A 15,803-nucleotide genomic window follows, 5' to 3' on the forward strand; every position below is an offset into this window, starting at 1 on the left:
TGCCGGCGGCGACAGCGCACAGCCTGCCCCGCGCTCCTCGGCCCGTCTGGCACCAGCAGCTGCAGCCCCAGGCAGCCCAGGAGCCCGGGTTCTGCCAGAGGGCACGGCAGAGAACCGGGGACAGCGCGCACCGTCCCCTAAGCTCAGTGGGAACGGCGCGGGGGTTGCACCACGTACGGCTGCTTCAGCAGAGACCTCGCTGGGACTAGCGCGAGAAACGGACTTTTAACTCGGGCTTTCAGCTCGACTTCTACAGAATTAGGTTCTCAGTCTTCCCACGAGTCTTGTCATCACTCTCACACCTTCACATGGGATGAAGCATTGCCTTCTAGTTTCATATTTAGGAAACACAACCACAAGTCCAGAACAAGAACCCCAGCACAGGCCTCGGGCCATGGGCAGTCACTACAGCCCAAGTAAACCAGCAGTAAAAACAACAGCAGCTTTCAGACCTGGCTTGGACGAGGATGGACGGTTGCATCAGAAGGCAACACCATATCATGGCTAGTTCTCGGGGCTTCCATTCTGCCTACTCCGACCAACAAACAGGGTGCTGGGAATACTTTTCACAGCCCTCCCAAATTCAGCTGGCTACAGGAGACCAAGTGAAAACTTTGTGCATGACCCTTTATTGTACTGATCTACTGATGCTTGATGTGCATTTTCCACTGGGTAAAACCTCGCAGAAATACACAAGCCTCACTCAAAATTACACCCCACCAAGATCCCCTCTTAATTACACAACCAAATAAAGGGATTTGTTTCTAGTGTTGGAAAGGGCTTAGCTAGAGTATTTTTCTCCCTCCTGTCCCTTCTCTTCCTTCCTCTTTGCCATCCCCAGTTTTGAGCCTGTCAGAAACCCTATTTCAGCAAAATAACGTCAGTTTGCCAGAGGAGGTCTATTCTCCATCGCCTGTGTTCTGCAAAGAGGAGAGACCCTGAAAGGATGCTGAAGCAGTTTGTGTTAATTCAGCAGCAGCTGTGCTGTGTACAACCATGGCCAGTTCTGCAGTCTGTGTGCTCCCCCTCACCCCTTCAACTCCCACCAGCTCCAAGGGGATTTGCAGTAAAGGGGCTACAGGTGCTTACACGCATCACCCAGGTCAGCCTAATAAACCAGCCCAAGCCATGCCAGCAGGCTGTGAGCCCCAGGCAGGTAGCATGGGTCAAATGTTTTCCCTGTTTTGCAGGCAAAGGTATAAATTAGTTTGTGTTTGTGTGTATAATAACTGTGTCCTCACCGCTGGTTGCAGAGCTGACAGGCAAAGCAGTCCAAATGGTAAACATTATCTCTGGCCCTCATCACCATCTCAAAGGCAGGGATCAGTTTACTGCAGGCAGCACAATTCCCGGTGGTACCAAAGAGCCTGCCAAAGAAGCACAATCATTAGAAGCCATTTTAATTAAATGGTGGAAGGACTAATTAAGTGTAATTAGCAGTATCAAATACTGTATTGCACCAATAAATAGAAGTTGCAGTCTCCATTTCGCTGACCAACCAGTGTGCGGGAACTCGAGATAAAACTGCCTGGCGAGCAGGCTCTGAGCGTCAGGACCAAACTTCATTTGGTTTGTGCACGCAGGGCTAATTTGCTGTCTAATGGAGAAAAGCATTAAACACTCCAAGCCCTATTTTGGGGCTCACAAAATTTCAGTCAAAAACCACCCGGCTCCCTGCAGCGGCGGGGTAGGTGCCGGGAGCCACCTGTCCTCCTCCGCACACCCTTGGCCACGGCCTCGGGGAGGGACAGCCTGGCAGCCTCCTGCAGGAACACCCAGAAGACCCGCAAACTTTGACAGCCCTGGCAGGCAACAATATGACATAGCTCAGGAAGAGCCTCACTTACCTGCTGTTTAAAAGGGAAAAGCACAGTTTCTGTTGCCGTGAGCACATGAGCACTTTGCAAGGCGTCTCGGAGAGCGAGCCCTCCTCCTCCCTGGCCGTGCCCCCTCCCCTCACCTCCACGTCCCCCCGGGAGCCCGCTAAGCCCCTCTGCCATGGCCGGAGCAGCACGCTCGGCGTTCTACCTCAGCTCCCTGGGCCTCAAGGACAGCCCTTCAGTGCTGGAAGCTTTGCCATTCTCATCTTGGCCTGCACTATCTGTCTCCCCAGATGTCTGCTGCCGTTACAGCTCCCACTGGGGGACTCAACCACGACTGCAGCATCCTTTCTTGGCCTTCTTCTCCAAGATGCCCCTGCAGAGCCCGGCACGTGCCAGCGCCCGCACACAACTGCGGTGTGAAAGCCACGTGGGCCAGCCAGGCCACGAATCGACAGGCCGACAAAGCCAAGTTTTCCCTGGGACAGGTCAATACACACGCAGCTAGCTCCTTTACTTAGGAGAAGATAAAACCCCTATTCTTGGGCGATGGGCCTCACGCCGTATGCTCCTTGCTGACCACGGGCTCTGCGTGTGTGCCGCGCCGCCGCCAGCAGACGGGTTTGGGCTCGCAGTTTGTTTCAAGCCATTGGTTCTGGCTGATTCCACAACACGCAGACGAGAAGCATCAGGAAAATCTATAACCAATTTCTAGACCTGCAATTTGCCAAGCTAATCAATACTAATTATTACTGGCCAGTAATTGTGAATTAAAACACCCAGCAATGTTATAGAAACCTCCGCACGACTCTCCCACCCGCCCACAGCACCATGCTACCAAGTCAGCTTGTTCTTCAGCTGTAAAAAAAAGGCTACCCTTAATTTTTCATTAGAAGTGGCATCAACGGTCTTTCATTAGGCCTGGCTGGAAAACCCCAAGACTTTCTATAAAGAAAACAGCATGACATTTCCCCTGAAAGTTAAAACAACAGAAACCAAATGGAAACACTGGTGCAGGATAGAAAAATCACAAAAGGAATACCAAAATTTCTTCCCCTATGACTTCCACCATATGAAGGCTGAAAGGCAGGGTAAAATCCCAGATCTATAGTTTGCACAAGCAAACGGAGACCATGCAGTAGGTTACAGGACAGCCCCTGCCTCCTTTTAGGCTGACTCGGGCTTGCCCCCACCCAGCAGGCAGGCAGGGGAGGCAGCTGAGCACGGCGCTTGGCTGCCCAACGCCAGCAGACCGGGCTGAAAGAACGTGGCACTGAGAAGCATACAGGTCTCCACCCTGAAACACCCTGGCTCTCACTCAGCACCCGCTCCCAAATCAAGCCATTAACATAGGCATCCCTCCCTCCCTCCCCCAGCGTAGCTGCCCCCTTCTACAGCACCTCACTTGGGCATCGCAAAACCTGACAGCTTCTGCTGGGGTTTGGTCATTGTCTGTGAAACCAGGCTTTCGTTTTCAGAGTACCCAAGTCACAGCAAACTCGAAAAATGAGCCCAGTACGTTAGGCAAGGAAACTGGGAGGTTAATCCTAGATTTGCTGTGCCCAGCACTGCTACATGCACAAGTATAAAATATCCATTATTCATTAGCATCACAGTTGTGTGGAGCTCAATCTAGATTAAACAAAATAAAGGGGCCCCAGACAGCACCATTTGCATTGTTAAGCAGGCGCTTTTCTTCAGCCTTCAAATAGGAGACTTTTCTAAATGGAAATGATGGGGAAATTTGGACAGATGTTCACTTAACTATTTAAACAGTTAGCTTAAGAAACATGAAAAATGTATTTGGAATCGTATTCACCTGTCTCCTTTCAGGGGGTTTGGGGGTAAATCAATTGTTAAAGAGCTTTGACCGTTTGCATAAGATCTGAAGCTTATATTCTGTCCAGCTGAAATCATGTTGCCTTCTAATGTCTACATAAGCGTGGCTTCCAGCTAGGCAGTGTGCTAATCATTTTCTCTTCTATCAAGTTTCACAGTCTCCCATACCCCCTCTTTCGCAACAGATGAACATTTCACACTTACTCTAGCACTTCCTAATTTTAATCTGCTTTTCAGGGAGTGATTTAGAGCCCTGTACATTCACCATGCTTCTAAAAATAGGCGGTAAACTTGTAGCTCAGTGAACATGATTTTTTTTTTTTTTAATCTGTTGGAAGAAAAAGTAAAATTAAAACAGACTTTTGCCTTTTTTTTTGTTTGCTTGTAAGAAACCTGCCACCTCTGATAACTACTTACCCAGAAGCTACTTGAACTGAAACTTTCTGAAGTGGGGAGCTTAATGTTATTGGAAGAGGGAAAGAAGAAAAGAAGCAGGAGAAAAATCTTCCACCTCAAGCCCCATCTGTGGTTAAATTTAAAATAACCCCACATGAACAAACTGATCTGCATTCTGTCCCCCAGACACCTTCGTAACAGATGCAACACAGTCTCACATTCACACACACAAAGTGGAAGCGCATTAGAAATATCTATCAGAAGATGCTCAGCATCTACTTACCAGCTTGGAGCCACTGGCATGAAAGAAGCTGGGAACAGGGAAAGGTTTCAGTTTGGAGTTGTTTTGCTGCTTGTAAAAAACTTTATTTTTTTCTTTTTTCATTTCCCTTTGAAGTTAAAAGGCAGCAATTTTTTAAGTACAGATTTATTCCCCTTATATGACAGGCAAACCTAGCCAGCTTGTAAATAAGCGTAGACTGTGCAGATTTAAAATTTAGCACAATTAAACTTTTACCCTGTGGTACTAATTATGTTTAATGGCTCTTAGCCTGAACTTAACCACGTCTATTGTTCTCAGCCAGTCTAAAAGCAGGAGTTTGTCCAAGGACAATTTTCTGTAGTTTATAGGCACACTAAAAACCCTGCTATGCACTGTTCTCATTGGCCATTGATGGCAGTGTGTATAGTAAAAATTAAAGCTAATTGGCATACAGGAGCAGCAATGAATGCAAATGAATTAACGGGAAAAGAAGGGAGTGCTCCTGGCAGTGGTAGGAACTGTCAAAGGATTGTTTTTGTGCAGTCTTGTCTGGGCTAAAGAATAGTCTTTTGCATGATGATCCAGCCCTCACCAGCTCTGTGAATACACCTGAAGTTAATTCAAACTACAGTAAAGTCACAGCACCCTGCAGGTTTTGGGCAAAAGCAGAATGGTAAAAGATCCTGTCTGTAGTGAAACCAGTAAGATGTTTCTCATAAGAACACATTAAGTTTAGCACCTTCCAACGGATTTTTTCTCCTCCAACCAAAAGGTGTGGGGTGGTTAAACTGAGAACCTGGCTCCCTAACAGTCACTTGTTGGTTACAAGGAGAGTCCCATTTTCTTCTCTTCTCTCTAGCCTGGTGTCTGATTGGCTTGCAGAGAAAGAGGGAGAAAATCCTCCCTCCACAGAGGGAAAATTTTGGAGATGTTGACTTCACAAGAGACAAAAAAAGAGGAACCAGGACAGATGCATATAGAAATAATGGGTGGTACAGAAAGGGTAAGTTATGAGGGTCAACCTGGTTTGTTTTTTTTTTTTTTTTTTAAACACCACTAGAAAAAGACAAGTTCAGAATTAAACATCTGAGTTGAGATTGATAAAGCCCCAAATCAAGAGGCTGAAAGGTAAAAATTATGAGTTGAAAGAGGACTAAACACTTATCTCCAGATAAATATCTGTATTTGTAGATACTATGTACAGCTACATATTTCTCTCTGTATTTCTATATCCAGATTATCTGGACATACAAGTTTTTGCAGTGTTACTGAACCTGATGCTCATATTCTCTCCAACTAGTAGGTGAAATAGGTTTTCCTATTGCTTATACACCTTCCCTATATGCCCACAGCCATTTATTTCTTAGCTCCACCAAGACCTGCTGTAGAACAAGACGTGTGTTATGTACCTGACTCTCATCACCGTCATGGAAAAAAAGCTTTTGCCCTTATAATTTAAAACAAACCAACAACTGGTCTTCCAGTGAGGATAGCTCTTAACAGCTTGCAGTCAGTATTTTACCCCATCTGTGGATATTAGAAATATGCTGAGCTACAAGTCTGAATTGACTGAAGTATGAATATGCCAATTATTTCAGGGAAAGCCTGAACATCACTTAAAAAGATAAAAAGAATAAGCTTAAAAGCAACTTCAGACTCAAGGTTCCCAAATTCCTTGTAATCAGCCTTTGTGTAACAAGAAAGCCTTGGGGATAGGTGTTTCAGCATGGTAAATATGTATTAGCTGGCACAGCCTCCCATCCAGGACACTGTTGTCTGTGCTGCAGTGGGAAGTCATGTCAGCTGAAGGGAAGGAAATGCATTTTGATACTAATAAAGTTGGTCAAGCTGTCCTCTGATGAAGCCTTCAAGTTCAATCCCAAAGAATTTACATCTTGCACGCCACAGGGTTTGCCACTGCTGGCTGGCATAGCGGGAGGGGCTGAGCCTCTGCAGTACAGCAAAGCCCTCTGGTCGAGTGACCGCGCTGGTTCAGACATTACTGGGCATGAACTCCGAGGTTCCTCAAGGGCATCTGTTTTCAGTTGAAGAACACATCTGAATGTTCACTTATTTTTACTCCTTTGGTCTCTCGCTCCTTATTTTCAGTAGATATTTACAGTTGGGCTGGGACTCTTGGCAGGTAGAAGTCCAAGTCCTGCTCCCCTGCCCCAGCCTCGCTGATGGTATAACTGAAGCCGCTGACCTTAAAACCCAACTTGGCTGTCTCTGGCACTGCTGAACATCTGTGCAACAACGTTCTCTTAGAGGAGTTTAAAAACAGCAGTCAGAAAACTGCAAGGTTGAAAGTGCTAGAGGCACGCTAGTATACCATAGCCAGGCAGAATCACTCCCCATAAACTGTGTTCCTCACTGGGAGGCAGTGGAGAAGGAATGATGGGGAAAAAAAAAAAAAAAGGGGGAGCGGAAAAGAAGTGAACAAACCAAGCATTGCTTGTTTATCCTGAAAGGCATGGGGTGTGAGAAACTCCTGGACCAGCTACTGTGGAGAAAAAAAGTCTGTGCTTTAACATCACAGAGCACAGCAATACTGCCAGGACATATTATATTTTGAGCCTATTTAAACCACCTTAATTTGTACAGATACCAAGTGTAGAAGTGAGGGTACCCTCCACAGCATGCAAGATGCTCCCTGTTGCAATGCAAGAACAGCACTTCAATTTAGCAACATTTTTAGGCTCTGAGCAGACACCTTTTGTTCAGCCTCGCTGCATTTGTACCTCTCCTCCCCACGCCAGAGGTGTCCCTTGAAAAGCAGGCAGGGCACACGTGTTGGAAAAAATCCCAAAGACTCTCCGAGCTGCTTCAAAGGGGTTGCAGCCTCTGCAGGCTGAAGGGACATTCAGACTATTAGTGATGTCTCTGGTAGATTAACTTAAATTCTGCTAGCTGTGGCATACACTTCTCAGTTCCTGAAGACTTGTGCTTACCCATCCAGCCATGGTTTAATGGCTTGGCTTAAGGCCTTTGTTGCAGACTTGAGGAAGCCCACCAGAAGGAGGGTGTTTGTCTGCACCCTCCTGTGCCAGACAGCAGCACACCCACGTTTGTGCAAGGCCACTTTTCACATCTGACAACAAAATTAAACCCTGCACATTTGCCAGATACAGGACACTTCATCTAAAGGGCTCCCAGAGCAATTTGCTAACAGAATGAACGTGCTGGGGCACTCAGAGCAGAGTGAAAACCAGTGTCCAGCTACTGGAAACCCCAGTACCAGGCAGCTGACTCGCTTGCTGTAGGAGCTGCGCAGGGTGGAGTTCAAGCCCTCTAGGTACAGCCAGTGCTGGGGGGTGCCAGTGCCAGGGGCTGGCAGTCCTGCTGGGGTGTGCAAGGCTCCTCCACCACCCGCAGTACCAACTTCACACTTGCGTGGCAGCACCAATGCCGTGCTGAGGTTGTGGCACTGGCCAAACACATGGGAAGGTGAGTGAAAAGAATTCTTGTTAAATCCACAGACAACACCATCAGGGCTTCCTTTCTCTCTTACTGATTTGCCATCATTTTTTAATGCAAGTTTTGAGCTTTCTTTGGAGTCTAATTAAGACCCTAATCAGTTTAAAGTGATGAAAAACTTTCCCAACACCAGCATATCAAACATGCAGAAGCGACAGCTCTGTTCCCGTCAAAGCCAGCCTGACTTGCCTTCGCTCGTGTGAGGGCACCATGCTGAGTAAAAAGGAAAAATCACGTTCTTCATCAGCACTTCACAGCAAAATTTAAGTTGTCAGTTCCTCCCGGGAAATCCTGATGCAACACCCAAGCCATCCCTGTGAACCAGAGCTGGGTGAATGTTTAATTACGCCGAGGAACGAGCGCGCGTTGCTGCGTGGGGGCTGCCAGGGGCCCCCCGCGCTGCAGTCAGGGCTTTGCTGTCCCAGAAGCAGTTTCTTCAATAGCATTTGCTTATCAAAAATAATTAGAGGTAGGAACGCTGGAACTGCGATTATGAAACAAATGGTAAATCTATTTGCTCAGACGGAATGTATCGGAAGATACATCTAGGCACAGCTGGAGACTGAGGTGATACCGCAAGGATAACAACTCGAGATCCAATTTCATCTTTCATGATTAAAAAATGAGCAAGAAAGTGTTTTATGAAATGTGAAGGTTAACAAATGTTCCTTCACAAGCAATGACGACAGTTTATCTTTTGAAACAAATGATCAGGCTACGGTCTGCTAGCAGCTCCTGAAATACATTTGAGAGATTTCTCCTGAAGATGCGCTGCAGACCCGGGCACGCAGCCGGCAGCCCACCCCGCTGCCCGCCCCGGGGACACAGCTGGCTCCAAAAGCAAGGTGGGGGCAGCAGGGTGGGCACCAGCCCAGCCCCCACACTGGTGGCAGAAGCCCAGAAGGTTCATCCCTGTCCCAAATCCCCGCGGTGGCCGTGGCCCAGCGACGCCTGCCTGCAGGAGGGGTGGCAGAAGCAGGGTCCCAGAGCTGCACGCCAACAGCCACTTCAGCTGGGCCTGAGCTCCCGCGGTATCCCCGGAGCCCTTTCTGGGTGGGGGGAGGCACGCAGGCGCCGCTGGCTCTGCGGAGGCGTGGGGTGGCAGTGGCCGGGTGTGCTGCAGGTCTGAGGGGGGCACCGTGCCCGGGAGGTGGGAGCTCGTCCCACCAGGGGATGCAGCACGTGTTCCTCAATGACACACTCAGCTCATGGGGAAGTGCAAAGAAACCTTGGATGAGGAAGATGATGAAACACCAGGTTTTTTCCTCCCGGTCTTTACATAGCAATATTCCTTTTGGGCTTCAGATATAAACGATGCATCTGTCTACATTTACGGGTGCAGAGTCTAGCTTTTTATTTTTCACACGATAGTTGACCTACCAAATATCAGTGCAATATTCACCCTGTTCTTATTCAAAGGCATATAGAGGAAGTGGCCAACAAGAGACTTCTTTGGCTGTCCTCCAGATAAAGTATTCACTCTATGGTGCAAGTATAGTGTGAAGTATGACAACTTATTTTTAGGATGGAATTCTGTTAAAATTTGACTAGTAGAACAAATACTGAGAGTTGTTTAATGAGGAAACAAAAAAGATGTGGATAGAGGCTTTAAAACTATTAGAGTGAAGGAATTATGTAATGATGGGAATAGGTAATTCTCCAAGAAGAAAAATTCAAATTACCAGGAGTGAACAGACAGTAGAGAAGACAGTGATGGCAACTTTAGTTCCTTCTATTAATAGAACTAATAGCTAAAATTGAGAGAGAAAGACATATTATGTGTAGCAGGCAACAGAAGATGTTTTAAAGTTTAAAAAAAAAAAAAGCTTTATACTCCCATAAAATACAAGGCTGCATAGCAATGCCCTTATTCCTATCCTAGGACTCTGAAAGGGTTCCTTAGCATCAGGAGGACAGAACCCAGGAGTTCAGCAGAACCTCTCCCACCCCAAAATAGTATAAACCTAAATTTATTATTAGTCAGAACACAACACATCATAGCTGTAAAGCTGGCTAAGCAGCTGAACACTAGTTAATAACTGTGTAGCAGAAATAGTGCTATTCTTTGATACCAGAGTCCTGGTCAGATTTCCTGGGATATGGAAATTATATTGCTCTTCCCAAGAAAAAACAAGTAAATATTTCTAGTGGTCAAAGCTGCTAGAATGGACTAAATTCACATAAAAGACAAATATTTAAAGTCAAGGCTGCATAAGCCTTTGCTCCACAATTTAACCGTGCTGCACATATAGCAACAGACATGGTGGGCTGGGGTCTACTCTAACCCAACAGCTGGAGGAGGGGGGGCTACGAGACCTCTTTCAGGCACAGAAAAGTTTTGTTTCAGTGCTTTAACTGCTGCTGTGAGAGAAGCTGCATGGACAGGGTTAAACAGCGGCCCTAACTGTTGCCTTCCGTGTTTCATGTCATGAATTGTCCCCTCTTCTCAAACATGGTATGTGGGCTGTTCCCTGGGGTCTGCAACTCCTGGCTTCTTTCCCATCCCTAGTACAGGCTTCTGGTGTGCCCCGAAAGTCATGCTAGCTGGGGGCCAATAAGAAGATCACAGACCAAGCTTTTCCACCTCATAGCAGCACTCTCAGGAAAACCCAAGGAAATAAAGAAATACTCTACAAATGCAGTAATAAAAAGGTCCTTCTAAATCTAACGGCATCAGTTCTGCTTTCCTTTGGCACTTTAACGTGTCTGACTTGATGCCGCACATTATTTTTGTTATGAAAATAGAACAAACCAAAATCAATACAGTGCTCATTAAATGGACAAAACATGGAGTAGCTCCTAGGTCTCAAAAAGCAAATGTAAATGGGAATAGCCACACAGCTGAGTATTTCTAGCAAGGTTCTGTAATGTGCAGAATAATGTTGAGTATCTTCCTTTCAGGTCAGATTAAAAAAAACAAACACACACCCCCCAAACACGGAAGACAACACTGTTTATCAAGTGCACAAATGACAAGGAGGAGTGATAAATAAGGAAGAGGAGAATGACTGATGGAGAGATCTGGATTGCTTGGCAAGCTGGGCACAAACGTGATAAAGAAAAGATAAACACCATGAAGTATAAAGAAACGCTCCAGAAACTAATGCAGCCTATGCTTTCTGGAAGGAAGACTGTTCCTGGAAGAAGTTCCAGTGAGAGGTTTTGGGGGTCCTTGTGATTAGTACCTATCATGACCCAATTGTGACACAACAATGGAAAGAAATTATACAGTCCTCAATAAGGCAGATCAAGAGCTGTTACATTCTTCATTGACACATCAGAATTATGCCCAGAACACAGAAAGAGTACAGTCGAACTGAAGGAGGGTCACTGAAGAACCAAAATGCTAATTTGGGGTTAGAAATCTGCGTGTTGAAGAACCTTCTGGAGCTCAGTTTTTTCAGCTTAGCACAGACAGGATTAAGGATACTTCTAGAGCAAGTGCTTGTGGCATTAGTAATACTCTGACTTAAGCAAGATGGAAAACTTATTTCATGATAGTGAAAATAGTTAACTCTTTCCTCGCTGCACCCCTTCCACCTTTCCAAAGGCTGCATATTTTTCTTCTCCACTTCAGATGTCTTCCACCCTTGCCTGAGCTCCTCCTCACTGGGTTTTGGGGGTGCACCCCACCTAACCTGGTGAGGACCTACCACTGCTGCCTCTATGGCAAACTTTCAGCTATTTCATGTGTGCCAGTTTGAGCTTAAACAGGAGTCAAAACCCTCATGTGGGCAGGATGCTCTTGCACACTGCCTGGCTGAAAGGCAAGGTGGCAGCTCCATATGGCAGACTTATTTCTTCTGTTTGGCTCAGTGCTTAATCTCTCATCTTTAGAAGGAGAAATCTGTTTGTTCACATTTAATAAAAAAATATTTACTAAAGATTTTCAGGAATATATTTTACATTGAAACACACGAAGCATATCATTACTGAGACTAATTGACCCAGCTCCTGGATGCCACAGGGTTGGTTAGGTGGCATTTTACCTCCCCATCTTAAAACAGTATGTTGGGTTTTGTTTTGCTTCTGATGTGCTTGCTGGTTGAAGTTGCATAGGAAATGCTATCAGTGAGTTAGCAAAAAAACCCAAAAAATATACACACATTATCTGGAGACCATGTACGTTATTCCAAAGGAAAAGCAAAGCAAAACTCAAGAGTGTTTTGCAGTGTGACCCTCATAAGAATGTTTGCATTAGGCCTACTGTCTTATTAAAAGTCATATAAAGTTTATATAAGGTATTTTGTACAGACCCTCCATACCCATCAGGCAAAAAATCCCATGTGTTTGTTATGCATTGCAGACACACACACTGACAGGTTAGTTCTAACTCAAAGTTAGTGATGGTCCCTGCAGACTTCCTCATGAAGAAAAAATTTTTGAAGTTGATCTGTAATTTCAGAGTGTTTTGCTCTGTTTACTTAGGGAAGAGACAAGAGCCCCTTGGGAGGAACCTTACTCAATATAAGCACTAGAAGTCTATCTAAAAGCTATCACTGAAAAAGAAAAGGTAAAGGTTTGGTCAGGTGTCAGTCAATATACAGGACTAGAACATCAAAGGCGTGCAAGAAGAATTCAGTCTTTTCCTGATTTTCTCTGCAAGCACTGTTTGTTCTTGTTGGTTCATAATAATAGAGTTAAGTCATGCCCTCCTCCTTCTACCTTGACCTAAAAATAGGAATCCACCTCCCTGACTACAAAATACATTAAGTGCAAATAAAAAGCCATGTTTAGACAGAGGAAGAAACTCCAGCCTCCTCTGGGCAGGGCTGACCATGCACAAGTACATGTTTTCACAGTGGGGGTTTAGAAAGACCAGCAGCTGGCAGCACACCGAGTGGCTCTGGGAAGAGCCCACCGTGCATTGTCTGCTTACCTCAGGTAATCTCTGCGGCAAAGAATGAGATTTGCTTTTGTGTAAAGAGTTGATCCAACCTCTCCAAGACGACAGTCGCAGCAGGCACACTTTAGACAGTCTTCATGCCAGTACTTATCCAGAGCCTTCAGCAGGTACCGGTCCTTGATCTTCCTGTTGCAGCCAGCGCAGCCCTTCTGCTTCCCCTTGGGCTGGACGGATAGCATGGGCACACCTGCAGTGCAAACAAAGCAGCTCCTTCAGCAGAGAGCCAAACAGCTGGAACAGGCTGCCTGCATCTGGGTGGCACTGTGACCTACAGGCAGGTCTCTGAGCAAACACTGCTGCTGGGTTCATGACAAGGAGTTCACACTGCAAGAAACCGGTGGTTAAAGGGATTTAAGCTTCGCCCTGGGTTAAGTGGGAGAGCGAGACTTGCAGAAATGCAGCATTCCTACCCTGTTTAATTAAGAGTAGGGCTGACACAAAGCACCAGACTTTTTTCAATTAACGTTTTGCAACGAAATAAACTGGCTGCAATTTCAACATTTACTTCTCCCCTTATTAACAGCATCCTTGTGTTGTTAATTACCTGCCAGAGGCAATTATGAGGATCAGAAGGGTCACCATTGTACATACCCCCAGTCCAACAACTTGGCTGGATCAGGCCTGTTGTGGAAAGGAGAGAAGTGGGTGTAAAGAGATGTAGTATGCCATCGTTTGTCCTCTCTTGTGAGCCGCACAGGTCACAGAGGCTTCAGTGAAAGGCAGAACAGCACAGGGGCTACTCTAAAATAAATGTTACTTAAAAACCCCTGAGGACTGCTGAGAATAACCCAGCCAGTGCCCCTCTACCTTCTCTAGAAGGCACCCAACCAGTGCCTTCTCTAGCGAAGCTAAATCAAAGCAGAGCTTTCCATCTCCTCCTGCAGCGCTGCAGAAGGCAGTAAAAAGCCAGGAGCTTTCTCCTCCCTGGAAACCCCTGCAGGGCTGCAAAGTAAGCATGAGCTAGCTGGGTATGAGGTGGTGACAGGACACTCAGGTCACTAGGCTGGTGGAGACTTGCTGTGGCCACCCTCCTCACACTGCTGTCTCCAGCTTTTTCCTCTCCTCTGAGCAGGTAGGGCCTCCCTTGGTGAGCACTGTCAGGGCTGTGAGACCTGTCGCCCCTCTCAGTTTAAGACTGAGGCAGGAGAGGATTTTATGGCACCAACAGGCAAGGTGGAAAAATAAATGAGGATTGCACTGTGGGGGAGGAAGGGACCACAAGGTAATGAAAGAAGAAACACACTCACTGAGATGCTAGAATCCCATTTTCTCTAGAGCCTTGATTTTACTTGGTTGCCGACTTTTATTTTTGCTAGTGTCAATCACTAAAAATGACAATGCTGGGCCTGTAACAAGCATGCTGTGGGCTTCACCAATGCAGAGAAGAGGAGAGGGGACACCCTGGGTATGGAAGCAGGTGTCATTGGTTGCATACTCTTACCCAAAGCTAAGCCACTGTTTCTGTAAGAAGCGCCCGATGTCCCAGAAAGTAACAGCTTGGTAATGGAATTATTAACAGTCCCTTAACCGGAGAGGACCGAGTCAGTGCCACTGCAGTGAGTGACATTTCCTTAAAAGCCAGGGTGACCTGACAGTGGCTAATGCTCAGCACATGTAAAACCCACCACTCCTACAGTAATAATTGCTTTGTCAGAGCTGCAAGCAGATGACAATAGCACTTAAGACACCTCTACACAAACAGCGAGGTATTGATCCATTTGTTATCCAAGTGGTCTCAGCAGCACGGGGACAGGTCAAGTAACATTCAAAAAACTCTTCAGCCTTAAAGAGTCCTCCTGCTCTGTGCTGCAGCACATCCAAGGCCGCCTGCGAAGTCGATACAAGTCAACTTCTGATGCCAGTGACAAACACGCAATAATCAAGGTGAAAACTTTAAATCTGTGTTTGACTGCCACTTCTGGAACCCGTGAGGCCCCCGAGAGCAATTCTGCGTGCACGGCCCCAGAGAAACGCGCGCTGGGCCCCAGGCAGGCAGGGGAGCGCCGGGCACCGAGGTCAGGGCGCACGAGTCCCGTGCTCCTGGTGAGAGCTTCGCACGAGGAGCGGGGAGGTGGCCCCGTGGTTCTGGACACAGCACTCTTATTTGCTGAGCACATTTCAGGAGCAAAGAGAAGTGTCACTTTCTCAGTAATTTCTTTTTCAGAAAACCTAAGGCCTTCATCCTGTGCTCTTCTGAACCCCAGGCCAGGAAAACAGCACACCGTGAGAAGTGACTGCCTTCCTCTGAGGCAGAGGAGGGCACAAGCATAAATCTGCATTTGCAAACTGTAAGATCAGTGCCAGTGATGAAAGAATATGGTTCTCACCTATGAAAACTAAGGCCTAGATGTGCTAATTATATTTTAAGATAGGAGCCCTAGACACTGTGAGACATTAGCCATCCCCCAAATGGGCTCTCTAAATGTAAGCTGTGTACCCTTTGAGGCAGAAGAGGGTTTCTTACAAGGGGGGCCATCACACAGTTCTTTTGCAAGGTTCTTCTAGGTAACCTGAGAATCCTGTATCTGGAGATGCTGCAGGTCTAGATAACCAGAGCCACTGTTTAAGGGGCTCCTGCAAGAGAGCTGCTGCACGAGCCATCTCTGTGGTTCAGAAATACAACATCTTCAGACAGAGGGGACTTCCCAAGGCCCTCGAGTGCTTTCGAAACCAATGCCCTTTCAGGGCTACGACTGCTCTCAATGCATAGAAGAAGAGTCCCCTGTGAGAGCAGCACGGTCAGGCACAAGGGCAGTTGCACAGAGATGAAACCCTGGCTGGACCATTAGGAGAGGTTGGTCTCATCAGTGAGGGCAGGGTGGCCCTTCGGAGGCTCTCCTAAGGTGACAAGCAGGCCCGGATGCCGGCGAGCTGGCTGTCGTGGTGGTTCTTGTTCCACCTGTGGCCCTGGCAGCCCTCACTCACTGTGGCCATCTCAGTTCCTGCTACTGCAAGCACACCATTGTCTTAGGAGAGGCTTCTGCGAGCAAGGGGAATGTAACACTTTGATTTTCTTCTAATAACTAGCCAAGGAACAGATATATATATTTTTAAACAGTACCTTAAGCAAGGGAAAAAGCTATATATTTGGTCAGTGTTCAGC

The 15,803-nt window shown here is 46.7% G+C and overlaps 1 protein-coding gene across 1 annotated transcript in view; it reads right to left on the reverse strand.

Moving 5' to 3' along the window:
• Nucleotides 1–1,237: 1,237 nt before the first annotated feature.
• LOC103779057 (rhombotin-1) overlaps nucleotides 1,238–15,803 on the reverse strand; it is a 51,742-nt gene continuing 37,176 nt past the window's right edge. Inside the window, exons 2-3 of the mRNA XM_008946673.1 lie at nucleotides 12,674–12,887; nucleotides 1,238–1,367 (exon numbers count right to left, since the gene is read on the reverse strand). Of these exons, the coding sequence (XP_008944921.1) occupies nucleotides 1,238–1,367; nucleotides 12,674–12,887 (344 nt within the window). The remainder of the gene's footprint in view (nucleotides 1,368–12,673; nucleotides 12,888–15,803) is intronic.

This window comes from Merops nubicus, unplaced genomic scaffold, assembly GCF_000691845.1.
Source record: "Merops nubicus isolate BGI_N331 unplaced genomic scaffold, ASM69184v1 scaffold45538, whole genome shotgun sequence".
Classification (NCBI taxonomy): Eukaryota; Metazoa; Chordata; class Aves; order Coraciiformes; family Meropidae; genus Merops; species Merops nubicus.